Raw genomic sequence first — 27,273 nt, forward strand, 5'->3', positions numbered from 1 at the left:
TTTTACAGACTAGACCAGGAGGAACAGGTTTATTGTATTTTACAGACTAGACCAGGAGGAACAGGTTTATTGTATTTTACAGACCAGGAGGAACAGAAGACTGACTGGAAATGGTTTATTGTATTTTACAGACTAGACCAGGAGGAACAGGTTTATTGTATTTTACAGACCAGGAGGAACAAGAGACTGACTGGAACAGGTTTATTGTATTTTACAGACCAGACCAGGAGGAACAGGTTTATTGTATTTTACAGACCAGGAGGAACAGGTTTATTGTATTTTACAGACTAGACCAGGAGGAAAAGGTTTATTGTATTTTACAGACTAGACCAAGAGGAACAGGTTTTTTGTATTTTACAGACCAGGAGGAACAGGTTTATTGTATTTTACAGACTAGACCAGGAGGAACAGGTTTATTGTATTTTACAGACCAGGAGGAACAGGTTTATTGTATTTTACAGACTAGACCAAGAGGAACAGGTTTATTGTATTTTACAGACTAGACCAAGAGGAACAGGTTTATTGTATTTTACAGACCAGACCAGGAGGAACAAGAGACTGACTGGAACAGGTTTATTGTATTTTACAGACCAGGAGGAACAGGTTCATTGTATTTTACAGACTAGAACATTCTGAAACTGTAATCTACAGAAAGGCACCACAGATCTGTCCCACCTCCTCCTCCGGGGGGAAAAGGCTGTGAAAGGATCCAAAACAGCAACATCACAGCTCAAGAGTCCCATTCCAATTCATTGAAGGTTGCCTCTGAAGCCAGTAAAACGGGAGTATTCGGGATGAACCAACAGGATCCTGGGTTAGAACGTCTACTAGTCTCTTCACTCACATACAGGAAGAAGGTCTGAAGATTGAATATCGTGTTTTAATATTTTTGATCAAAACCTGGGTCGGCTCAGCAACGTTTGATTCCCTGGATGACCGATGTCCAGGATTGGTTGGCTAGGTTACACACTTCCTCTACTTCCTCTCCCTTAATAAGTACATGAAGCAATCTGACCAATCACAGCTGGGTCCCCAAAAGTGTCTCGACGTTAAAAGGGGGGTTTAGGACCAACAGAAGGATTTGATCAAAGAGGACATCAGAAGCATCACCAGAGGACGCAGTCGGGGAAAACACTCATCTAGTTACCTGGGAGACCATCTAGTTACCTGGGAGACCATCTAGTTACCTGGGAGACCATAGACGCTTCAACTCTCTGTCTGCTGTCCTCTAGTCTGACGATCTAGAAACAGGTCTGTCCGTCCGGAGGTTCCTGAGGACTCAGTCTGACGATCTAGAAACAGGTCTGTCCGTCCGGAGGTTCCTGAGGACTCAGTCTGACGATCTAGAAACAGGTCTGTCCGTCCGGAGGTTCCTGAGGACTCAGTCTGACGATCTAGAAACCGGTCTGTCTGTCCGGAGGGTCCTGAGGACTCAGTCTGACGATCTAGAAACAGGTCTGTCTGTCCGGAGGGTCCTGAGGACTCAGTCTGACGATCTAGAAACAGGTCTGTCTGTCCGGAGGGTCCTGAGGACTCAGTCTGACGATCTAGAAACAGGTCTGTCTGTCCGGAGGGTCCTGAGGACTCAGTCTGACGATCTAGAAACAGGTCTGTCTGTCCGGAGGTTCCTGAGGACTCAGTCTGACGATCGAGAAACAGGTCTGTCTGTCCGGAGGTTCCTGAGGACTCAGTCTGACGATCTAGAAACAGGTCTGTCCGTCCGGAGGTTCCTGAGGACTCAGTCTGACGATCTAGAAACAGGTCTGTCCGTCCGGAGGGTCCTGAGGACTCAGTCTGACGATCTAGAAACAGGTCTGTCTGTCCGGAGGGTCCTGAGGACTCAGTCTGACGATCTAGAAACAGGTCTGTCTGTCCGGAGGTTCCTGAGGACTCAGTCTGACGATCTAGAAACAGGTCTGTCTGTCCGGAGGTTCCTGAGGACTCAGTCTGACGATCTAGAAACAGGTCTGTCTGTCCGGAGGGTCCTGAGGACTCAGTCTGACGATCTAGAAACAGGTCTGTCTGTCCGGAGGGTCCTGAGGACTCAGTCTGATGATCTAGAAACAGGTCTGTCTGTCCGGAGGGTCCTGAGGACTCAGTCTGACGATCTAGAAACAGGTCTGTCTGTCCGGAGGGTCCTGAGGACTCAGTCTGACGATCTAGAAACAGGTCTGTCTGTCCGTCCGGAGGACTCAGCGAAGGACTTGGAAGTTTCAAAATAGCATCTCAAAAATCTACAGAACTTTCTGCTCTCGTCGTCTTCCAGCTGAACGGAGTCCAACCACGGGGGTCGTGAGAGAGCTACTGTCCACTGAGGAAGGCCAGGTGTCCTTTGGTGCATTTGTTGGCGTAGTGGCCCTTCTCACCACACTACAGAGAGACAGAGAGAGAGACACAGAGAGAGAGACACAGAGAGACAGACACAGAGAGACAGACAGACACAGAGAGACAGACAGACACAGAGAGACAGACAGACACAGAGAGACAGACAGACACAGAGAGACAGACAGACACAGAGACACAAACAGAAACAGAGAGAGAGAGACAGAGAGAGAGAGACAGAGACAAAGAGACAGAGAGAGACAGAGAGAGAAAGACAGAGAGAGAAACAGAGAGAGAGAGACAGAGAGAGAGAGAGACAGAGACAAAGAGACAGAGAGAGAGAGACAGAGAGAGAGAGAGACACAGAGACAGAGAGAGAGAGAGACACAGAGAGAGAGACAGAGAGAGAGACAGAGAGAGAGACAGAGAGAGACACAAGTGTTACAGAGACGGAGAGAGAGAGAGACACAGAGAGACAGAGACAGACACAGAGAGAGAGAGACAGAGAGAGAGAGAGACAGAGAGAGAGAGACAGAGAGAGACACAAGTGTCACAGAGACGGAGAGAGAGAGAGACACAGAGAGACAGAGACAGACACAGAGAGAGAGAGAGAGAGAGAGAGAGACACAGAGAGACAGAGACAGACACAGAGAGACAGAGAGAGAGAGAGAGAGAGAGAGAGAGAGAGAGAGAGAGAGAGAGAGAGAGAGAGAGACAGAGAGAGAAAGACACAGAGAGAAACAAGTGTTACAGAGACGGAGGATTCCATCTGATCACTGGTTGTCCACAATGCAGCTTTTAAAAGGTAATTTCAGAATGAAATCTGCAGCTTTTACCGTGAATACGGAAACATTGCATTGTGGACAACCAACAATTAGATCCCAGCCTGACACAAACACACACGTATATTGATATTGAAACAGGTTGGGAGCTGTGTGACAGACGTGTGTGTGTGTGTGTGTGTGTGTGTGTGTGTGTGTGTGTGTGTGTGTGTGTGTGTCGTCTCTGTTTACCTTGTAGCAGGTGACCTGGTCTAGCTGTGTGACAGACGTACGTGTGTGTGTGTGTGTGTGTGTGTGTGTGTGTGTGTGTCGTCTCTGTTTACCTTGTAGCAGGTGACCTGGTCTAGTGGGCGTGGACCCCTGTTCCCTCCTCCCATGTTGTTGTGGTGCTGATGCATGCTGGGACCAGAGGAGTACGGCTGGCGTTGATGGTGTTGATGCTGGTGAGGACCCGCCCCGCCCCCAGGATTGGTCAGCTGGATGAGTGACAGGGACGAGCGGCCAAGCGAAGGCAACGGCTGGGACGAGGACAGGAATATAAATTAAGTTGAATATAAAGAGCGGAGTGCAGTGTGACTGTTGTGAGAGAGAGAGACGGGGTGAGAGAGAGAGAGAGACGGGGTGTGAGAGAGAGAGAGACGGGGTGAGAGAGAGAGAGAGACGGGGTGTGAGAGAGAGAGAGACGGGGTGTGAGAGAGAGAGAGACGGGGTGTGTGAGAGAGAGAGAGACGGGGTGAGAGAGAGAGAGAGAGACGGGTGTGTGAGAGAGAGAGAGACGGGGTGAGAGAGAGAGAGAGACGGGGTGTGAGAGAGAGAGAGACGGGGTGTGAGAGAGAGAGAGACGGGGTGTGAGAGAGAGAGAGACGGGGTGTGTGAGAGAGAGAGAGACGGGGTGAGAGAGAGAGAGACGGGGTGAGAGAGAGAGAGACGGGGTGTGTGAGAGAGAGAGAGACGGGGTGTGTGAGAGAGGGAGAGACGGGGTGAGAGAGAGAGAGACGGGGTGTGTGAGAGAGAGACGGGGTGTGTGAGAGAGAGAGAGAGAGAGACTGGGTGTGTGTGAGAGAGAGAGACGGGGTGAGAGAGAGAGAGACGGGGTGTGTGAGAGAGACGGGGTGTGTGAGAGAGAGAGACGGGGTGAGAGAGAAAGAGAGACGGGGTGAGAGTGAGAGAGAGACGGGGTGAGAGTGAGAGAGAGACGGGGTGAGAGTGAGACGGGGTGAGAGTGAGAGAGAGACGGGGTGAGAGAGAGAGAGAGACGGGGTGTGTGAGAGAGAGACGGGGTGTGTGAGAGAGAGACGGGGTGTGTGAGAGAGACGGGGGGTGAGAGAGAGAGACGGGGTGTGTGAGAGAGAGAGACGGGGTGTGTGAGAGAGAGAGACGGGGTGTGTGAGAGAGACGGGGGGTGAGAGAGAGAGACGAGGTGTGTGAGAGAGAGAGACGGGGTGTGAGAGAGAGAGAGACGGGGTGAGAGAGAGAGAGAGACGGGGTGAGAGAGAGAGAGAGACGGGGTGAGAGAGAGAGAGACGGGGTGAGAGAGAGAGAGACGGGGTGAGAGAGAGAGAGACGGGGTGAGAGAGAGAGAGACGGGGTGAGAGAGAGAGAGACGGGGTGAGAGAGAGAGAGAGACGGGGTGTGAGAGAGACGGGGTGAGAGAGAGAGAGAGACGGGGTGAGAGAGAGAGACGGGGTGAGAGAGAGAGAGAGACGGGGTGAGAGAGAGAGAGAGACGGGGTGAGAGAGAGAGAGAGACGGGGTGTGTCCTACCTTCTGGTGACCCAGTATCTGTGCTGGTAGAGGAGGCTGTTCCGTGGCTCCCATCGGCAGCTCAAACCGTGGGCTGCAGAAATCACACTCATTATTTTCGACTAATTTCCTCTGACGGCCTAAAGTCCTAAATACTATTATTCATTTCATCTGACGGCCTAAAGTCCTAACTGCTATTATTCATTTCATCTGACGGCCTAAAGTCCTAACTGCTATTATTCATTTCATCTGACGGCCTAAAGTCCTAACTGCTGTTATTCATCTGACGGCCTAAAGTCCTAACTGCTATTATTCATCTGACGGCCTAAAGTCCTAACTGCTATTATTCATCTGACGGCCTAAAGTCCTAACTGCTTTATTCATCTGACGGCCTAAAGTCCTAACTGCTATTATTCATCTGACGGCCTAAAGTCCTAACTGCTATTATTCATTTCATCTGACGGCCTAAAGTCCTAACTGCTATTATTCATTTCATCTGACGGCCTAAAGTCCTAACTGCTATTATTCATTTCATCTGACGGCCTAAAGTCCTAACTGCTATTATTCATTTCATCTGACGGCCTAAAGTCCTAACTGCTGTTATTCATCTGACGGCCTAAAGTCCTAACTGCTATTATTCATCTGACGGCCTAAAGTCCTAACTGCTATTATTCATCTGACGGCCTAAAGTCCTAACTGCTATTATTCATTTCATCTGACGGCCTAAAGTCCTAACTGCTATTATTCATTTCATCTGACGGCCTAAAGTCCTAACTGCTATTATTCATCTGACGGCCTAAAGTCCTAACTGCTATTATTCATTTCATCTGACGGCCTAAAGTCCTAACTGCTATTATTCATCTGACGGCCTAAAGTCCTAACTGCTATTATTCATCTGACGGCCTAAAGTCCTAACTGCTGTTATTCATTTCATCTGACGGCCTAAAGTCCTAACTGCTATTATTCATCTGACGGCCTAAAGTCCTAACTGCTATTATTCATTTCATCTGACGGCCTAAAGTCCTAACTGCTATTATTCATTTCATCTGACGGCCTAAAGTCCTAACTACTATTATTCATCTGACGGCCTAAAGTCCTAACTGCTATTATTCATTTCATCTGACGGCCTAAAGTCCTAACTGCTATTATTCATCTGACGGCCTAAAGTCCTAACTGCTATTATTCATTTCATCTGACGGCCTAAAGTCCTAACTGCTATTATTCATTTCATCTGACGGCCTAAAGTCCTAACTGCTATTATTCATTTCATCTGACGGCCTAAAGTCCTAACTGCTATTATTCATTTCATCTGACGGCCTAAAGTCCTAACTACTATTATTCATTTCATCTGACGGCCTAAAGTCCTAACTGCTATTATTCATTTCATCTGACGGCCTAAAGTCCTAACTGCTATTATTCATTTCATCTGACGGCCTAAAGTCCTAACTGCTATTATTCATTTCATCTGACGGCCTAAAGTCCTAACTGCTATTATTCATCTGACGGCCTAAAGTCCTAACTGCTATTATTCATTTCATCTGACGGCCTAAAGTCCTAACTGCTATTATTCATTTCATCTGACGGCCTAAAGTCCTAACTGCTATTATTCATCTGACGGCCTAAAGTCCTAACTGCTATTATTCATTTCATCTGACGGCCTAAAGTCCTAACTGCTATTATTCATCTGACGGCCTAAAGTCCTAACTGCTATTATTCATTTCATCTGACGGCCTAAAGTCCTAACTGCTATTATTCATCTGACGGCCTAAAGTCCTAACTGCTGTTATTCATCTGACGGCCTAAAGTCCTAACTGCTATTATTCATCTGACGGCCTAAAGTCCTAACTGCTATTATTCATTTCATCTGACGGCCTAAAGTCCTAACTGCTATTATTCATCTGACGGCCTAAAGTCCTAACTGCTATTATTCATTTCATCTGACGGCCTAAAGTCCTAACTGCTATTATTCATCTGACGGCCTAAAGTCCTAACTGCTGTTATTCATCTGACGGCCTAAAGTCCTAACTGCTATTATTCATCTGACGGCCTAAAGTCCTAACTGCTATTATTCATTTCATCTGACGGCCTAAAGTCCTAAATACTATTATTCATCTGACGGCCTAAAGTCCTAACTGCTATTATTCATCTGACGGCCTAAAGTCCTAACTGCTATTATTCATTTCATCTGACGGCCTAAAGTCCTAACTGCTATTATTCATTTCATCTGACGGCCTAAAGTCCTAACTGCTATTATTCATCTGACGGCCTAAAGTCCTAACTGCTATTATTCATTTCATCTGACGGCCTAAAGTCCTAACTGCTGTTATTCATCTGACGGCCTAAAGTCCTAACTGCTGTTATTCATCTGACGGCCTAAAGTCCTAACTGCTATTATTCATCTGACGGCCTAAAGTCCTAACTGCTATTATTCATCTGACGGCCTAAAGTCCTAACTGCTATTATTCATCTGACGGCCTAAAGTCCTAACTGCTATTATTCATCTGACGGCCTAAAGTCCTAACTGCTATTATTCATCTGACGGCCTAAAGTCCTAACTGCTGTTATTCATTTCATCTGACGGCCTAAAGTCCTAACTGCTATTATTCATTTCATCTGACGGCCTAAAGTCCTAACTGCTATTATTCATCTGACGGCCTAAAGTCCTAACTGCTGTTATTCATTTCATCTGACGGCCTAAAGTCCTAACTGCTATTATTCATCTGACGGCCTAAAGTCCTAACTGCTGTTATTCATTTCATCTGACGGCCTAAAGTCCTAACTGCTATTATTCATTTCATCTGACGGCCTAAAGTCCTAACTGCTATTATTCATTTCATCTGACGGCCTAAAGTCCTAACTGCTATTATTCATCTGACGGCCTAAAGTCCTAACTGCTATTATTCATTTCATCTGACGGCCTAAAGTCCTAACTGCTATTATTCATCTGACGGCCTAAAGTCCTAACTGCTGTTATTCATTTCATCTGACGGCCTAAAGTCCTAACTGCTGTTATTCATTTAATCTGACGGCCTAAAGTCCTAACTGCTATTATTCATCTGACGGCCTAAAGTCCTAAATACTGTTATTCATTTCATCTGACGGCCTAAAGTCCTAACTGCTATTATTCATTTCATCTGACGGCCTAAAGTCCTAACTGCTATTATTCATCTGACGGCCTAAAGTCCTAACTGCTATTATTCATTTCATCTGACGGCCTAAAGTCCTAACTGCTATTATTCATTTCATCTGACGGCCTAAAGTCCTAAATACTATTATTCATCTGACGGCCTAAAGTCCTAACTGCTATTATTCATCTGACGGCCTAAAGTCCTAACTGCTATTATTCATTTCATCTGACGGCCTAAAGTCCTAAATACTATTATTCATCTGACGGCCTAAAGTCCTAACTGCTATTATTCATTTCATCTGACGGCCTAAAGTCCTAACTGCTATTATTCATCTGACGGCCTAAAGTCCTAACTGCTATTATTCATCTGACGGCCTAAAGTCCTAACTGCTATTATTCATCTGACGGCCTAAAGTCCTAACTGCTATTATTCATCTGACGGCCTAAAGTCCTAACTGCTATTATTCATCTGACGGCCTAAAGTCCTAACTGCTGTTATTCATCTGACGGCCTAAAGTCCTAACTGCTATTATTCATCTGACGGCCTAAAGTCCTAACTGCTATTATTCATTTCATCTGACGGCCTAAAGTCCTAACTGCTATTATTCATTTCATCTGACGGCCTAAAGTCCTAACTGCTATTATTCATCTGACGGCCTAAAGTCCTAACTGCTATTATTCATTTCATCTGACGGCCTAAAGTCCTAACTGCTATTATTCATTTCATCTGACGGCCTAAAGTCCTAACTGCTATTATTCATTTCATCTGACGGCCTAAAGTCCTAACTGCTATTATTCATCTGACGGCCTAAAGTCCTAACTGCTATTATTCATCTGACGGCCTAAAGTCCTAACTGCTATTATTCATCTGACGGCCTAAAGTCCTAACTGCTATTATTCATTTCATCTGACGGCCTAAAGTCCTAACTGCTATTATTCATCTGACGGCCTAAAGTCCTAACTGCTGTTATTCATCTGACGGCCTAAAGTCCTAACTGCTATTATTCATCTGACGGCCTAAAGTCCTAACTGCTATTATTCATCTGACGGCCTAAAGTCCTAACTGCTATTATTCATCTGACGGCCTAAAGTCCTAACTGCTATTATTCATTTCATCTGACGGCCTAAAGTCCTAACTGCTATTATTCATCTGACGGCCTAAAGTCCTAACTGCTATTATTCATTTCATCTGACGGCCTAAAGTCCTAACTGCTATTATTCATTTCATCTGACGGCCTAAAGTCCTAACTGCTATTATTCATTTCATCTGACGGCCTAAAGTCCTAACTGCTATTATTCATTTCATCTGACGGCCTAAAGTCCTAACTGCTATTATTCATTTCATCTGACGGCCTAAAGTCCTAACTGCTATTATTCATTTCATCTGACGGCCTAAAGTCCTAACTGCTATTATTCATCTGACGGCCTAAAGTCCTAACTGCTATTATTCATCTGACGGCCTAAAGTCCTAACTGCTATTATTCATCTGACGGCCTAAAGTCCTAACTGCTATTATTCATTTCATCTGACGGCCTAAAGTCCTAACTGCTGTTATTCATCTGACGGCCTAAAGTCCTAACTGCTATTATTCATTTCATCTGACGGCCTAAAGTCCTAACTACTATTATTCATCTGACGGCCTAAAGTCCTAACTGCTATTATTCATTTCATCTGACGGCCTAAAGTCCTAACTGCTATTATTCATTTCATCTGACGGCCTAAAGTCCTAACTGCTATTATTCATCTGACGGCCTAAAGTCCTAACTGCTATTATTCATTTCATCTGACGGCCTAAAGTCCTAACTGCTATTATTCATCTGACGGCCTAAAGTCCTAACTGCTGTTATTCATCTGACGGCCTAAAGTCCTAACTGCTATTATTCATCTGACGGCCTAAAGTCCTAACTGCTATTATTCATCTGACGGCCTAAAGTCCTAACTGCTATTATTCATTTCATCTGACGGCCTAAAGTCCTAACTGCTATTATTCATTTCATCTGACGGCCTAAAGTCCTAACTGCTATTATTCATCTGACGGCCTAAAGTCCTAACTGCTATTATTCATTTCATCTGACGGCCTAAAGTCCTAACTGCTGTTATTCATCTGACGGCCTAAAGTCCTAACTGCTATTATTCATCTGACGGCCTAAAGTCCTAACTGCTATTATTCATCTGACGGCCTAAAGTCCTAACTGCTATTATTCATTTCATCTGACGGCCTAAAGTCCTAAATACTATTATTCATTTCATCTGACGGCCTAAAGTCCTAACTGCTGTTATTCATCTGACGGCCTAAAGTCCTAACTGCTATTATTCATTTCATCTGACGGCCTAAAGTCCTAACTGCTATTATTCATCTGACGGCCTAAAGTCCTAACTGCTGTTATTCATTTCATCTGACGGCCTAAAGTCCTAACTGCTATTATTCATCTGACGGCCTAAAGTCCTAACTGCTATTATTCATTTCATCTGACGGCCTAAAGTCCTAACTGCTATTATTCATTTCATCTGACGGCCTAAAGTCCTAAATACTATTATTCATCTGACGGCCTAAAGTCCTAACTGCTATTATTCATCTGACGGCCTAAAGTCCTAACTGCTATTATTCATTTCATCTGACGGCCTAAAGTCCTAAATACTATTATTCATCTGACGGCCTAAAGTCCTAACTGCTATTATTCATTTCATCTGACGGCCTAAAGTCCTAACTGCTATTATTCATCTGACGGCCTAAAGTCCTAACTGCTATTATTCATCTGACGGCCTAAAGTCCTAACTGCTATTATTCATCTGACGGCCTAAAGTCCTAACTGCTATTATTCATCTGACGGCCTAAAGTCCTAACTGCTATTATTCATCTGACGGCCTAAAGTCCTAACTGCTGTTATTCATCTGACGGCCTAAAGTCCTAACTGCTATTATTCATCTGACGGCCTAAAGTCCTAACTGCTATTATTCATTTCATCTGACGGCCTAAAGTCCTAACTGCTATTATTCATTTCATCTGACGGCCTAAAGTCCTAACTGCTATTATTCATTTCATCTGACGGCCTAAAGTCCTAACTGCTATTATTCATCTGACGGCCTAAAGTCCTAACTGCTATTATTCATTTCATCTGACGGCCTAAAGTCCTAACTGCTATTATTCATTTCATCTGACGGCCTAAAGTCCTAACTGCTATTATTCATCTGACGGCCTAAAGTCCTAACTGCTGTTATTCATCTGACGGCCTAAAGTCCTAACTGCTATTATTCATCTGACGGCCTAAAGTCCTAACTGCTATTATTCATTTCATCTGACGGCCTAAAGTCCTAACTGCTATTATTCATCTGACGGCCTAAAGTCCTAACTGCTATTATTCATTTCATCTGACGGCCTAAAGTCCTAACTGCTATTATTCATTTCATCTGACGGCCTAAAGTCCTAACTGCTGTTATTCATCTGACGGCCTAAAGTCCTAACTGCTGTTATTCATCTGACGGCCTAAAGTCCTAACTGCTATTATTCATTTGACGGCCTAAAGTCCTAACTGCTATTATTCATTTCATCTGACGGCCTAAAGTCCTAACTGCTATTATTCATCTGACGGCCTAAAGTCCTAACTGCTGTTATTCATCTGACGGCCTAAAGTCCTAACTGCTATTATTCATTTCATCTGACGGCCTAAAGTCCTAACTGCTGTTATTCATCTGACGGCCTAAAGTCCTAACTGCTGTTATTCATCTGACGGCCTAAAGTCCTAACTGCTATTATTCATCTGACGGCCTAAAGTCCTAACTACTATTATTAATTTCATCTGACGGCCTAAAGTCCTAACTGCTATTATTCAGCTGACGGCCTAAAGTCCTAACTGCTATTATTCATCTGACGGCCTAAAGTCCTAACTGCTATTATTCATTTCATCTGACGGCCTAAAGTCCTAACTGCTATTATTCATTTCATCTGACGGCCTAAAGTCCTAACTGCTGTTATTCATCTGACGGCCTAAAGTCCTAACTGCTGTTATTCATCTGACGGCCTAAAGTCCTAACTGCTATTATTCATCTGACGGCCTAAAGTCCTAACTGCTATTATTCATCTGACGGCCTAAAGTCCTAACTGCTATTATTCATTTCATCTGACGGCCTAAAGTCCTAACTGCTATTATTCATTTCATCTGACGGCCTAAAGTCCTAACTGCTATTATTCATCTGACGGCCTAAAGTCCTAACTGCTATTATTCATCTGACGGCCTAAAGTCCTAACTGCTATTATTCATCTGACGGCCTAAAGTCCTAACTGCTATTATTCATCTGACGGCCTAAAGTCCTAACTGCTATTATTCACCTGACGGCCTAAAGTCCTAACTGCTATTATTCATCTGACGGCCTAAAGTCCTAACTGCTATTATTCATTTCATCTGACGGCCTAAAGTCCTAACTGCTATTATTCATCTGACGGCCTAAAGTCCTAACTGCTGTTATTCATTTCATCTGACGGCCTAAAGTCCTAACTGCTATTATTCATCTGACGGCCTAAAGTCCTAACTGCTATTATTCATCTGACGGCCTAAAGTCCTAACTGCTATTATTCATCTGACGGCCTAAAGTCCTAACTGCTATTATTCATCTGACGGCCTAAAGTCCTAACTACTGTTATTCATCTGACGGCCTAAAGTCCTAACTACTATTATTCATCTGACGGCCTAAAGTCCTAACTGCTATTATTCATCTGACGGCCTAAAGTCCTAACTGCTGTTATTCATTTCATCTGACGGCCTAAAGTCCTAACTGCTATTATTCATTTGACGGCCTAAAGTCCTAACTGCTATTATTCATTTGACGGCCTAAAGTCCTAACTGCTATTATTCATTTCATCTGACGGCCTAAAGTCCTAACTGCTATTATTCATCTGACGGCCTAAAGTCCTAACTGCTGTTATTCATCTGACGGCCTAAAGTCCTAACTGCTATTATTCATCTGACGGCCTAAAGTCCTAAATACTATTATTCATCTGACGGCCTAAAGTCCTAACTGCTATTATTCATTTCATCTGACGGCCTAAAGTCCTAACTGCTGTTATTCATCTGACGGCCTAAAGTCCTAACTGCTATTATTCATCTGACGGCCTAAAGTCCTAACTGCTATTATTCATTTCATCTGACGGCCTAAAGTCCTAACTGCTATTATTCATTTCATCTGACGGCCTAAAGTCCTAACTGCTATTATTCATTTCATCTGACGGCCTAAAGTCCTAACTGCTATTATTCATCTGACGGCCTAAAGTCCTAACTGCTATTATTCATCTGACGGCCTAAAGTCCTAACTGCTATTATTCATCTGACGGCCTAAAGTCCTAACTGCTATTATTCATCTGACGGCCTAAAGTCCTAACTGCTATTATTCATCTGACGGCCTAAAGTCCTAACTGCTGTTATTCATCTGACGGCCTAAAGTCCTAACTGCTATTATTCATCTGACGGCCTAAAGTCCTAACTGCTATTATTCATTTCATCTGACGGCCTAAAGTCCTAACTGCTATTATTCATCTGACGGCCTAAAGTCCTAACTGCTATTATTCATTTCATCTGACGGCCTAAAGTCCTAAATACTATTATTCATCTGACGGCCTAAAGTCCTAACTGCTATTATTCATCTGAGGGCCTAAAGTCCTAACTGCTATTATTCATTTCATCTGACGGCCTAAAGTCCTAACTGCTATTATTCATTTCATCTGACGGCCTAAAGTCCTAACTGCTATTATTCATTTCATCTGACGGCCTAAAGTCCTAACTGCTATTATTCATTTCATCTGACGGCCTAAAGTCCTAACTGCTATTATTCATTTCATCTGACGGCCTAAAGTCCTAAATACTATTATTCATCTGACGGCCTAAAGTCCTAACTGCTATTATTCATCTGACGGCCTAAAGTCCTAACTGCTATTATTCATCTGACGGCCTAAAGTCCTAACTGCTATTATTCATCTGACGGCCTAAAGTCCTAACTGCTATTATTCATTTCATCTGACGGCCTAAAGTCCTAAATACTATTATTCATCTGACGGCCTAAAGTCCTAACTGCTATTATTCATTTCATCTGACGGCCTAAAGTCCTAACTGCTATTATTCATCTGACGGCCTAAAGTCCTAACTGCTATTATTCATTTCATCTGACGGCCTAAAGTCCTAACTGCTATTATTCATTTCATCTGACGGCCTAAAGTCCTAACTGCTATTATTCATTTCATCTGACGGCCTAAAGTCCTAACTGCTATTATTCATCTGACGGCCTAAAGTCCTAACTGCTATTATTCATTTCATCTGACGGCCTAAAGTCCTAACTGCTATTATTCATTTCATCTGACGGCCTAAAGTCCTAACTGCTATTATTCATTTCATCTGACGGCCTAAAGTCCTAACTGCTGTTATTCATCTGACGGCCTAAAGTCCTAACTGCTATTATTCATCTGACGGCCTAAAGTCCTAACTGCTATTATTCATCTGACGGCCTAAAGTCCTAACTGCTATTATTCATCTGACGGCCTAAAGTCCTAACTGCTATTATTCATCTGACGGCCTAAAGTCCTAACTGCTATTATTCATCTGACGGCCTAAAGTCCTAACTGCTATTATTCATTTCATCTGACGGCCTAAAGTCCTAACTGCTATTATTCATCTGACGGCCTAAAGTCCTAACTGCTATTATTCATCTGACGGCCTAAAGTCCTAACTGCTATTATTCATCTGACGGCCTAAAGTCCTAACTGCTATTATTCATCTGACGGCCTAAAGTCCTAACTGCTATTATTCATTTCATCTGACGGCCTAAAGTCCTAACTGCTGTTATTCATCTGACGGCCTAAAGTCCTAACTGCTGTTATTCATCTGACGGCCTAAAGTCCTAACTGCTATTATTCATCTGACGGCCTAAAGTCCTAACTGCTATTATTCATTTCATCTGACGGCCTAAAGTCCTAACTGCTGTTATTCATCTGACGGCCTAAAGTCCTAACTGCTGTTATTCATCTGACGGCCTAAAGTCCTAACTGCTATTATTCATTTCATCTGACGGCCTAAAGTCCTAACTGCTATTATTCATTTCATCTGACGGCCTAAAGTCCTAACTGCTATTATTCATCTGACGGCCTAAAGTCCTAACTGCTATTATTCATTTCATCTGACGGCCTAAAGTCCTAACTGCTGTTATTCATCTGACGGCCTAAAGTCCTAACTGCTGTTATTCATCTGACGGCCTAAAGTCCTAACTGCTATTATTCATTTCATCTGACGGCCTAAAGTCCTAACTGCTGTTATTCATCTGACGGCCTAAAGTCCTAACTGCTATTATTCATCTGACGGCCTAAAGTCCTAACTGCTATTATTCATCTGACGGCCTAAAGTCCTAACTACTATTATTCATCTGACGGCCTAAAGTCCTAACTGCTATTATTCATTTCATCTGACGGCCTAAAGTCCTAACTGCTATTATTCATCTGACGGCCTAAAGTCCTAAATACTATTATTCATTTCATCTGACGGCCTAAAGTCCTAACTGCTGTTATTCATTTCATCTGACGGCCTAAAGTCCTAACTGCTATTATTCATTTCATCTGACGGCCTAAAGTCCTAACTGCTATTATTCATTTCATCTGACGGCCTAAAGTCCTAACTGCTATTATTCATCTGACGGCCTAAAGTCCTAACTGCTATTATTCATTTCATCTGACGGCCTAAAGTCCTAACTGCTATTATTCATCTGACGGCCTAAAGTCCTAACTGCTATTATTCATCTGACGGCCTAAAGTCCTAACTGCTGTTATTCATTTCATCTGACGGCCTAAAGTCCTAACTGCTATTATTCATTTCATCTGACGGCCTAAAGTCCTAACTGCTATTATTCATCTGACGGCCTAAAGTCCTAACTACTATTATTCATTTCATCTGACGGCCTAAAGTCCTAACTGCTATTATTCATCTGACGGCCTAAAGTCCTAACTGCTATTATTCATCTGACGGCCTAAAGTCCTAACTGCTATTATTCATCTGACGGCCTAAAGTCCTAACTACTATTATTCATCTGACGGCCTAAAGTCCTAACTGCTATTATTCATTTCATCTGACGGCCTAAAGTCCTAACTGCTATTATTCATTTCATCTGACGGCCTAAAGTCCTAACTGCTATTATTCATCTGACGGCCTAAAGTCCTAACTGCTGTTATTCATCTGACGGCCTAAAGTCCTAACTGCTATTATTCATTTCATCTGACGGCCTAAAGTCCTAACTGCTGTTATTCATCTGACGGCCTAAAGTCCTAACTGCTATTATTCATTTCATCTGACGGCCTAAAGTCATAACTGCTATTATTCATTTCATCTGACGGCCTAAAGTCCTAACTGCTATTATTCATCTGACGGCCTAAAGTCCTAACTGCTATTATTCATCTGACGGCCTAAAGTCCTAACTGCTATTATTCATCTGACGGCCTAAAGTCCTAACTGCTGTTATTCATCTGACGGCCTAAAGTCCTAACTGCTATTATTCATCTGACGGCCTAAAGTCCTAACTGCTATTATTCATTTCATCTGACGGCCTAAAGTCCTAACTGCTATTATTCATTTCATCTGACGGCCTAAAGTCCTAAATACTATTATTCATCTGACGGCCTAAAGTCCTAAATACTATTATTCATCTGACGGCCTAAAGTCCTAACTGCTATTATTCATTTCATCTGACGGCCTAAAGTCCTAACTGCTATTATTCATTTCATCTGACGGCCTAAAGTCCTAACTGCTATTATTCATTTCATCTGACGGCCTAAAGTCCTAACTGCTATTATTCATTTCATCTGACGGCCTAAAGTCCTAACTGCTATTATTCATCTGACGGCCTAAAGTCCTAACTGCTATTATTCATCTGACGGCCTAAAGTCCTAACTGCTATTATTCATCTGACGGCCTAAAGTCCTAACTGCTATTATTCATCTGACGGCCTAAAGTCCTAACTGCTATTATTCATTTCATCTGACGGCCTAAAGTCCTAACTGCTATTATTCATCTGACGGCCTAAAGTCCTAACTGCTATTATTCATTTCATCTGACGGCCTAAAGTCCTAACTGCTATTATTCATCTGACGGCCTAAAGTCCTAACTACTATTATTCATTTCATCTGACGGCCTAAAGTCCTAACTGCTATTATTCATCTGACGGCCTAAAGTCCTAACTGCTATTATTCATCTGACGGCCTAAAGTCCTAACTGCTATTATTCATTTCATCTGACGGCCTAAAGTCCTAACTGCTATTATTCATTTCATCTGACGGCCTAAAGTCCTAACTGCTATTATTCATCTGACGGCCTAAAGTCCTAACTGCTATTATTCATTTCATCTGACGGCCTAAAGTCCTAACTGCTATTATTCATTTCATCTGACGGCCTAAAGTCCTAACTGCTATTATTCATTTCATCTGACGGCCTAAAGTCCTAACTGCTATTATTCATTTCATCTGACGGCCTAAAGTCCTAACTGCTATTATTCATTTCATCTGACGGCCTAAAGTCCTAACTGCTATTATTCATTTCATCTGACGGCCTAAAGTCCTAACTGCTATTATTCATCTGACGGCCTAAAGTCCTAACTGCTATTATTCATTTCATCTGACGGCCTAAAGTCCTAACTGCTATTATTCATCTGACGGCCTAAAGTCCTAACGGCTATTATTCATCTGACGGCCTAAAGTCCTAACTGCTATTATTCATCTGACGGCCTAAAGTCCTAACTGCTATTATTCATCTGACGGCCTAAAGTCCTAACTGCTATTATTCATTTCATCTGACGGCCTAAAGTCCTAACTGCTATTATTCATCTGACGGCCTAAAGTCCTAACTGCTATTATTCATCTGACGGCCTAAAGTCCTAACTGCTATTATTCATCTGACGGCCTAAAGTCCTAACTGCTATTATTCATTTCATCTGACGGCCTAAAGTCCTAACTGCTATTATTCATCTGACGGCCTAAAGTCCTAACTGCTGTTATTCATCTGACGGCCTAAAGTCCTAACTGCTATTATTCATCTGACGGCCTAAAGTCCTAACTGCTATTATTCATTTCATCTGACGGCCTAAAGTCCTAACTGCTATTATTCATCTGACGGCCTAAAGTCCTAACTACTATTATTCATCTGACGGCCTAAAGTCCTAACTACTATTATTCATCTGACGGCCTAAAGTCCTAACTGCTATTATTCATCTGACGGCCTAAAGTCCTAACTGCTATTATTCATCTGACGGCCTAAAGTCCTAACTGCTATTATTCATCTGACGGCCTAAAGTCCTAACTGCTATTATTCATTTCATCTGACGGCCTAAAGTCCTAACTGCTATTATTCATCTGACGGCCTAAAGTCCTAACTGCTATTATTCATCTGACGGCCTAAAGTCCTAACTGCTATTATTCATTTCATCTGACGGCCTAAAGTCCTAACTGCTATTATTCATCTGACGGCCTAAAGTCCTAACTGCTATTATTCATTTCATCTGACGGCCTAAAGTCCTAACTGCTGTTATTCATTTCATCTGACGGCCTAAAGTCCTAACTGCTATTATTCATCTGACGGCCTAAAGTCCTAACTGCTATTATTCATCTGACGGCCTAAAGTCCTAACTGCTATTATTCATTTCATCTGACGGCCTAAAGTCCTAAATACTATTATTCATCTGACGGCCTAAAGTCCTAACTGCTATTATTCATCTGACGGCCTAAAGTCCTAACTGCTATTATTCATCTGACGGCCTAAAGTCCTAACTGCTATTATTCATCTGACGGCCTAAAGTCCTAACTGCTATTATTCATTTCATCTGACGGCCTAAAGTCCTAACTGCTATTATTCATTTCATCTGACGGCCTAAAGTCCTAAATGCTATTATTCATCTGACGGCCTAAAGTCCTAACTGCTATTATTCATTTCATCTGACGGCCTAAAGTCCTAAATACTATTATTCATCTGACGGCCTAAAGTCCTAACTGCTATTATTCATTTCCTCTGACGGCCTAAAGTCCTAAATGCTATTATTCATCTGACGGCCTAAAGTCCTAACTGCTATTATTCATTTCATCTGACGGCCTAAAGTCCTAACTGCTATTATTCATCTGACGGCCTAAAGTCCTAACTGCTATTATTCATCTGACGGCCTAAAGTCCTAACTGCTATTATTCATCTGACGGCCTAAAGTCCTAACTGCTATTATTCATCTGACGGCCTAAAGTCCTAACTGCTATTATTCATTTCATCTGACGGCCTAAAGTCCTAACTGCTATTATTCATCTGACGGCCTAAAGTCCTAACTGCTATTATTCATCTGACGGCCTAAAGTCCTAACTGCTATTATTCATTTCATCTGACGGCCTAAAGTCCTAACTGCTATTATTCATCTGACGGCCTAAAGTCCTAACTGCTATTATTCATTTCATCTGACGGCCTAAAGTCCTAACTACTATTATTCATCTGACGGCCTAAAGTCCTAACTGCTATTATTCATTTCATCTGACGGCCTAAAGTCCTAAATACTATTATTCATTTCATCTGACGGCCTAAAGTCCTAACTGCTATTATTCATTTCATCTGACGGCCTAAAGTCCTAAATACTATTATTCATCTGACGGCCTAAAGTCCTAACTGCTATTATTCATTTCATCTGACGGCCTAAAGTCCTAAATACTATTATTCATCTGACGGCCTAAAGTCCTAACTGCTATTATTCATCTGACGGCCTAAAGTCCTAACTGCTATTATTCATTTCATCTGACGGCCTAAAGTCCTAACTGCTATTATTCATTTCATCTGACGGCCTAAAGTCCTAAATACTATTATTCATCTGACGGCCTAAAGTCCTAACTGCTATTATTCATTTCATCTGACGGCCTAAAGTCCTAACTGCTGTTATTCATCTGACGGCCTAAAGTCCTAACTGCTATTATTCATCTGACGGCCTAAAGTCCTAACTGCTATTATTCATTTCATCTGACGGCCTAAAGTCCTAACTGCTATTATTCATTTCATCTGACGGCCTAAAGTCCTAAATACTATTATTCATTTCATCTGACGGCCTAAAGTCCTAACTGCTATTATTCATTTCATCTGACGGCCTAAAGTCCTAACTGCTGTTATTCATCTGACGGCCTAAAGTCCTAACTGCTATTATTCATCTGACGGCCTAAAGTCCTAACTGCTATTATTCATTTCATCTGACGGCCTAAAGTCCTAACTGCTATTATTCATTTCATCTGACGGCCTAAAGTCCTAACTGCTATTATTCATTTCATCTGACGGCCTAAAGTCCTAACTGATATTATTCATTTCATCTGACGGCCTAAAGTCCTAACTGATATTATTCATTTCATCTGACGGCCTAAAGTCCTAACTGATATTATTCATCTGACGGCCTAAAGTCCTAACTGATATTATTCATCTGACGGCCTAAAGTCCTAACTACTATTATTCATCTGACGGCCTAAAGTCCTAACTGCTATTATTCATCTGACGGCCTAAAGTCCTAACTGCTATTATTCATCTGACGGCCTAAAGTCCTAACTGCTATTATTTATCTGACGGCCTAAAGTCCTAAATACTATTATTCATCTGACGGCCTAAAGTCCTAACTGCTATTATTCATCTGACGGCCTAAAGTCCTAACTGCTATTATTTATCTGACGGCCTAAAGTCCTAACTGCTATTATTCATCTGACGGCCTAAAGTCCTAACTACTATTATTCATCTGACGGCCTAAAGTCCTAACTGCTATTATTCATCTGACGGCCTGAGTCCTAAATACTATTATTCATTTCATCTGACGGCCTAAAGTCCTAACTGCTATTATTCATCTGACGGCCTGAGTCCTAAATAATATTATTCATTTCATCTGACGGCCTAAAGTCCTAAATACTATTATTAATTTCATCTGACGGCCTAAAGTCCTAATGCTATTCTTTTTTTTAGAGTGCACTACTTGACCCAGAGGGCTCAGAGTCAGAGAGGATTATGGTTAGTGTAGTCTTACCTCCTCCTGGGTCAGAGAGGATATACATATGACCAAGAGGTGCTACTCAGGAGGGGTGTTACCTCAAATTCTAATCTGGACCTCAAAGCCAGTTCCTCTGCCCCCCCCCCCCCCCGTCTACTCAGGAGGAGGGGTGTTACCTCAAATTCTAATCTGGACCTCAAAGCCAGTTCCTCTGCCCCCCCCCCCCCCCCGTCTACTCAGGAACTGATGAAGACCTCAGACTCCAGGTAGAACACAACAGCTGCAGTATTCCAGACCACGCAGGGTAGAGGCTATAAACGGTGAATATTAAACAGATTGAATAAACTCACTGCATGAATTTACAGGACCGGCCCTCTGGACAAAACCCAACCAAGTAGTTCATACAGATTACTCTTCTGGTGTGGCGGTGTCTGCAGTCTGGACCTGTGGAGGAGGGAGGGAGGGAGGGAGAGAGAGAGAGAGGGAGAAGAGGGAGGGAGAGGGGTGAGAGAGAGGGAGGGAGAGGGAGAAAGAGAGGGAGGGAGGGAGGAGGGAGGGGGGAGAGAGAGGAGGGAGAGAGAGGGAGAAGAGGGAGGGAGAGGGGTGAGGGAGAGGGGTGAGAGAGAGGGAGGGAGAGGGAGAAAGAGAGGGAGGGAGGGATGGATGTGGGAGGGGGAGGGAGAGGAGGGAGGGAGGGGGGAGAGAGAGGAGGGAGGGAGAGAGAGAGAGAGGAGGGAGAGAGGAGGGGGGGAGTGGGAGGGATGTGGAAGGGAGGAGGGAGAATGTTAAGGACAACAGGAACATCAGCACAGTAGATCACCTGCTGGGTGTTGATGAACGGTGGCGACTCAACACACCAGGAAGTGAACGGTGGCGACTCAACATATCAGGAAGTTAACGGTGGCGACTCAACACATCAGGAAGTGAACGGCGGTGATTCAACACATCAGGAAGTGAACGGCGGCGATTCAACACATCAGGAAGTGAACGGCGGCGACTCAACACATCAGGAAGTGAACGGTGGCGACTCAACACATCAGGAAGTGAACGGTGGCGACTCAACACATCAGGAAGTGAACGGTGGCGATTCAACACATCAGGAAGTGAACGGTGGCGATTCAACACATCAGGAAGTGAACGGTGGCGATTCAACACATCAGGAAGTGAACGGTGGCGACTCAACACATCAGGAAGTGAACGGTGGCGATTCAACACATCAGGAAGTGAACGGTGGCGACTCAACACATCAGGAAGTGAACGGTGGCGATTCAACACATCAGGAAGTGAACGGTGGCGATTCAACACATCAGGAAGTGAACGGTGGCGATTCAACACATCAGGAAGTGAACGGTGGCGATTCAACACATCAGGAAGTGAACGGTGGCGATTCAACACATCAGGAAGTGAACGGTGGCGATTCAACACATCAGGAAGTGAACGGTGGCGACTCAACACATCAGGAAGTGAACGGTGGCGATTCAACACATCAGGAAGTGAACGGTGGCGACTCAACACATCAGGAAGTGAACGGTGGCGACTCTACACATCAGGAAGTGAACGGTGGCGACTCTACACATCAGGAAGTGAACGGTGGCGACTCTACACATCAGGAAGTGAACGGTGGCGACTCTACACATCAGGAAGTGAACGGTGGCGACTCAACACATCAGGAAGTGAACGGTGGCGACTCAACACATCAGGAAGTGAACGGTGGCGACTCAACACATCAGGAAGTGAACGGTGGCGACTCAACACATCAGGAAGTGAACGGTGGCGACTCAACACATCAGGAAGTGAACGGTGGCGACTCAACACATCAGGAAGTGAACGGTGGCGACTCAACACATCAGGAAGTGAACGGTGGCGACTCAACACATCAGGAAGTGAACGGTGGCGACTCAACACATCAGGAAGTGAACGGTGGCGACTCAACATATCAGGAAGCGAGCGGTGGTGATTCAACATGTAGAATCATCAGGAAGTGAACAGGAAATGACAGTTGATGTTCTGAGGAAGCAGAGACACCTGCTGCTGTGAACCATTGGTCGGCACGGTCTGTTTAGTCTCTTAGTGCTGGAGCAGTGAGTGAGTGAGAGGGTGAGTGAGTGAGTGAGTGAGTGAGTGAGTGAGTGAGTGAGTGAGAGGGTGAGAGGGTGAGTGAGAGAGTGAGAGAGAATGAGTGAGTGAGAATGAGTGAGAGAGTGAGAGAGAATGAGTGAGTGAGAATGAGTGAGAGAGAATGAGTGAGAGAGAATGAGTGAGAGAGAATGAGTGAGTGAGAGAGAATGAGTGAATGAGTGAGAGAATGAGTGAATGAGTGAGAGAGAATGAGTGAAAGAGTGAGAGAGAATGAGTGAATGAGTGAGAGAGAATGAGTGAGAGAGAATGAGTGAATGAGTGAGAGAGAATGAGTGAATGAGTGAGAGAGAATGAGTGAGTGAGTGAGTGAGTGAGTGAGTGAGTGAGTGAGTGAGTGAGTGAGTGAGTACGTACCATGTTTGCAGAAGCCTCTGTCATACCAGGGACAGTCTTTGATCTTAGACTCTGGGTCGATGTGGAGGAATGGACATTCCTTGTTACTGCACTCTCCTAAACACACAGAGACACAGTTAGCCGATACAGATGGGGGCACTGCAGTAGACAGTTAGCCGTTACAGATGGGGGGCCACTGCAGTAGACAGTTAGCCGATACAGATGGGAGCACTGCAGCAGACAGTTAGCCGATACAGATAGGGGCACCGCAGTAGACAGTTAGCCGATACAGATGGGGGGTACTGCAGTAGACAGTTAGCAGATACAGATGGGGGGCACTGCAGCAGACAGTTAGCCGATACAGATGGGGGCACTGCAGTAGACAGTTAGCCGATACAGATGGGAGCACTGCAGTAGACAGTTAGCCGATACAGATGGGGGGTACTGCAGTAGACAGTTAGCCGATACAGATGGGGCCACTGCAGTAGACAGTTAGCCGATACAGATGGGGGGCACTGCAGTAGACAGTTAGCCGATACAGATGGGGGGTACTGCAGCAGACAGTTAGCCGATACAGATGGGGGGTACTGCAGTAGACAGTTAGCCGATACAGATGGGGGCCACTGCAGCAGACAGTTAGCCGATACAGATGGGGGGCACTGCAGCAGACAGTTAGCCGATACAGATGGGGGGCACTGCAGCAGACAGTTAGCCGATACAGATGGGGGACACTGCAGTAGACAGTTAGCCGATACAGATGGGAGGGTACTGCAGCAGACAGTTAGCCGATACAGATGGGGGTCACTGCAGTAGACAGTTAGCCGATACAGATGGGGGGCACTGCAGCAGACAGTTAGCCAATACAGATGGGGGGTACTGCAGTAGACAGTTAGCCGATACAGATGGGAGCACTGCAGTAGACAGTTAGCCGATACAGATGGGGGGCACTGCAGTAGACAGTTAGCCGATACAGATGGGGGGTACTGCAGCAGACAGTTAGCCGATACAGATGGGGGGTACTGCAGTAGACAGTTAGCCGATACAGATGGGGGCCACTGCAGCAGACAGTTAGCCGATACAGATGGGGGGCACTGCAGCAGACAGTTAGCCGATACAGATGGGGGACACTGCAGTAGACAGTTAGCCGATACAGATGGGGGGTACTGCAGTAGACAGTTAGCCGATACAGATGGGGGTCACTGCAGTAGACAGTTAGCCGATACAGATGGGGGCCACTGCAGCAGACAGTTAGCCGATACAGATGGGGGGCACTGCAGCAGACAGTTAGCCGATACAGATGGGGGACACTGCAGTAGACAGTTAGCCGATACAGATGGGAGGGTACTGCAGCAGACAGTTCGCCGTTACAGATGGGGGGCCACTGCAGTAGACAGTTAGCCGATACAGATGGGAGGCACTGCAGTAGACAGTTAGCCGATACAGATGGGGGGCACTGTCTGCTGCACACTGGGTTTCTTATTATTTTTTTCTTATTTTACAAGTCATTGTAAAATAAGAAATTGTTCTTAACTGACTTGCCTGGTTAAATAAAAGGTTAAATAAGCCCCAGCCACATACCGAACTTGGAGTAGAAGTAACACTCGGGCATCTTGGTCATGTCGTACTCGTGTAGAAACTCACACTGGTCTCCCTTCTTACAGAGTCCTCTGAGCCAGTGTTTACACACCACCGTCTTCTCCCCACTGATGTGACGGAACGGACACATGCCACCTGCAGCAACACACACACTGGTCACTATTTACACACAGTTCCTATCAACACACACACTGGGTCAGTTCCTATCCACACACACACTGGGTCAGTTCTTTAAAACACACACACACACACACACACACACACACACACACACACACACACACACACACACACACACACATAGAGGAGGCTGTAGCAGTCACATACAGAGAACTCATCACCGGTAACACTCTCACCTTTGAGACAGGCTGCTCTCATGAAGAACTCACACACAGCAGCCCCGGACTCTGCACAGACACAGGGCAGGAAGTTACAATACAAAACTATACATAATCCTAACACACTGCAGCCCCGGACTCTGCACAGACACAGGGCAGGAAGTTACAATACAAAACTATACATAATCCTAACACACTGCAGCCCCGGACTCTGCACAGACACAGGGCAGGAAGTTACAATACAAAACTATACATAATCCTAACACACTGCAGCCCCGGACTCTGCACAGACACAGGGCAGGAAGTTACAATACAAAACTATACATAATCCTAACACACTGCAGCCCCGGACTCTGCACAGACACAGGGCAGGAAGTTACAATACAAAACTATACATAATCCTAACACACTGTAGCCCCGGACTCTGCACAGACACAGGGCAGGAAGTTACAATACAAAACTATACATAATCCTAACCCACTGCAGCCTCAAACTCTGCAAAAAACTATAAACTAACTATAAAAATCAGTTAAGAAGTTAGCTAGCTAAACTAGCTAGCTTAGCTACCATGCTAAAACTACAACAGTACCTAGCTAACGTTAGCTAACTGGCTAACTTAGTAAGTAGCGACTACTTACTGTCCATCCCGGGGAAGGGGAGAGGCTGAGCCCCCAGCTGCTGCTCCACAGCTATCTCTAGATCAAACTTGATGTGGTCCACGGTGGCTATCAGGTCCTGCATGATGGCAGTTCTCACTACGCTCCGACCAGACAGAAACAAGCTAGCCTAGCTTAGCCTAGCTAGCAGTCTAACGGCAGTTGGCAATCAGCTAACCTGTGAAATCTCGCTTAAGTAGCTGATATATCACCCATAAAATGCGTCGGCGATAGATTTCTTTAGCTAGCTAATTGTATATATTTTAATGTGCAGAAATCAAAAGTGGAAAAGTTGGATTAACTAAAACAAGTCCCGTTTGTCTTGTTGATCTGCCATCTTGTTTCTCTTGCCTCCAGAAGGCGGGCGGGTTGAACTCCAACCTTTGACCTGGGGGTGGTTAAAAAGGCCGAGTAATCGATCAATGAGAGAGTCTGGATGTGAACTTGCCACAAGATGCCGACCCTACAATTACGCTTGTTTACACAGAGCTGCACTGGGGTCCGAATGTAGTCATGGTTACATTAAGACCCCATTGAGCTAGCGTGAGATATGGGCTGGAAAAGGGTAACGCAATGGGATGTGACACCATACTCCAAATGATACCATTATTCACACTGCTCGTTTTCCAGGGAAAACTGCCATTTTTATCCTCATGCTAACTAGCAGTAGCCACCGCAGCCATTTTGAAATGGCATTGTCAGCCAATCGGGGGGGGGGGGGGGTGCTTAGCAGTATTTCATTCTTCTTGATGGGGCAGTGTGGATAAATATAACATTTGACCCTACTGGTCATCTATGAACATTTGAACATCTTGGCCATGTTCTGTTATAATCTTCACCCGGCACAGCCACCCCTCATAGCCTGGATCCTCTCTAGGTTTCTTCCTAGGTTCTGGCCTTTCTAGGGAGTTTTTCCCTAGCCACCGTGCTTCTACACCTGCATTGCTTGCTGTTTTGGGGGTTTTAGGCTGGATTTCTGTACAGCACTTTGAGATATCAGCTGATGTAAGAAGGGCTTTATAAATACATTTCATTGATTGATTGATTTGGAGTGAAGTGGCATATCCCATCCCTGTATTGAGGGTAGTTTTTCCACCCATATCTCACGCCGGCGACACTTAAAACATCAATAGGCTGTTCAAAGCTTTTTAATGTTATTTGACTATATGACCCACAAGCCAGCCAGTCCTTCATCACTCAGCAGAAAAGGAAAGCTCAACATACTGCCCTATCTGTTAA

General features: G+C 44.2%; 1 protein-coding gene across 1 annotated transcript; it reads right to left on the reverse strand.

Annotated features, from left to right (window-relative positions):
- Positions 1 to 556: 556 nt before the first annotated feature.
- Positions 557 to 26,452, reverse strand: LOC129844784 (cleavage and polyadenylation specificity factor subunit 4-like). Its single transcript, XM_055912904.1, has 8 exons — positions 26,017 to 26,452; positions 25,397 to 25,447; positions 25,023 to 25,175; positions 23,466 to 23,561; positions 21,323 to 21,416; positions 4,868 to 4,940; positions 3,428 to 3,622; positions 557 to 2,370 (listed from the first exon to the last, which is right to left on the reverse strand). Exons 1-8 carry the CDS (start codon positions 26,117 to 26,119, stop codon positions 2,302 to 2,304), a joined length of 834 nt encoding a protein of 277 aa, XP_055768879.1. The 5' UTR covers positions 26,120 to 26,452; the 3' UTR covers positions 557 to 2,301.
- Between the last annotated feature and the right edge of the window lie 821 nt (positions 26,453 to 27,273).

This window comes from Salvelinus fontinalis, unplaced genomic scaffold, assembly GCF_029448725.1.
Source record: "Salvelinus fontinalis isolate EN_2023a unplaced genomic scaffold, ASM2944872v1 scaffold_0230, whole genome shotgun sequence".
In the NCBI taxonomy this organism is placed as follows: domain Eukaryota; kingdom Metazoa; phylum Chordata; class Actinopteri; order Salmoniformes; family Salmonidae; genus Salvelinus; species Salvelinus fontinalis.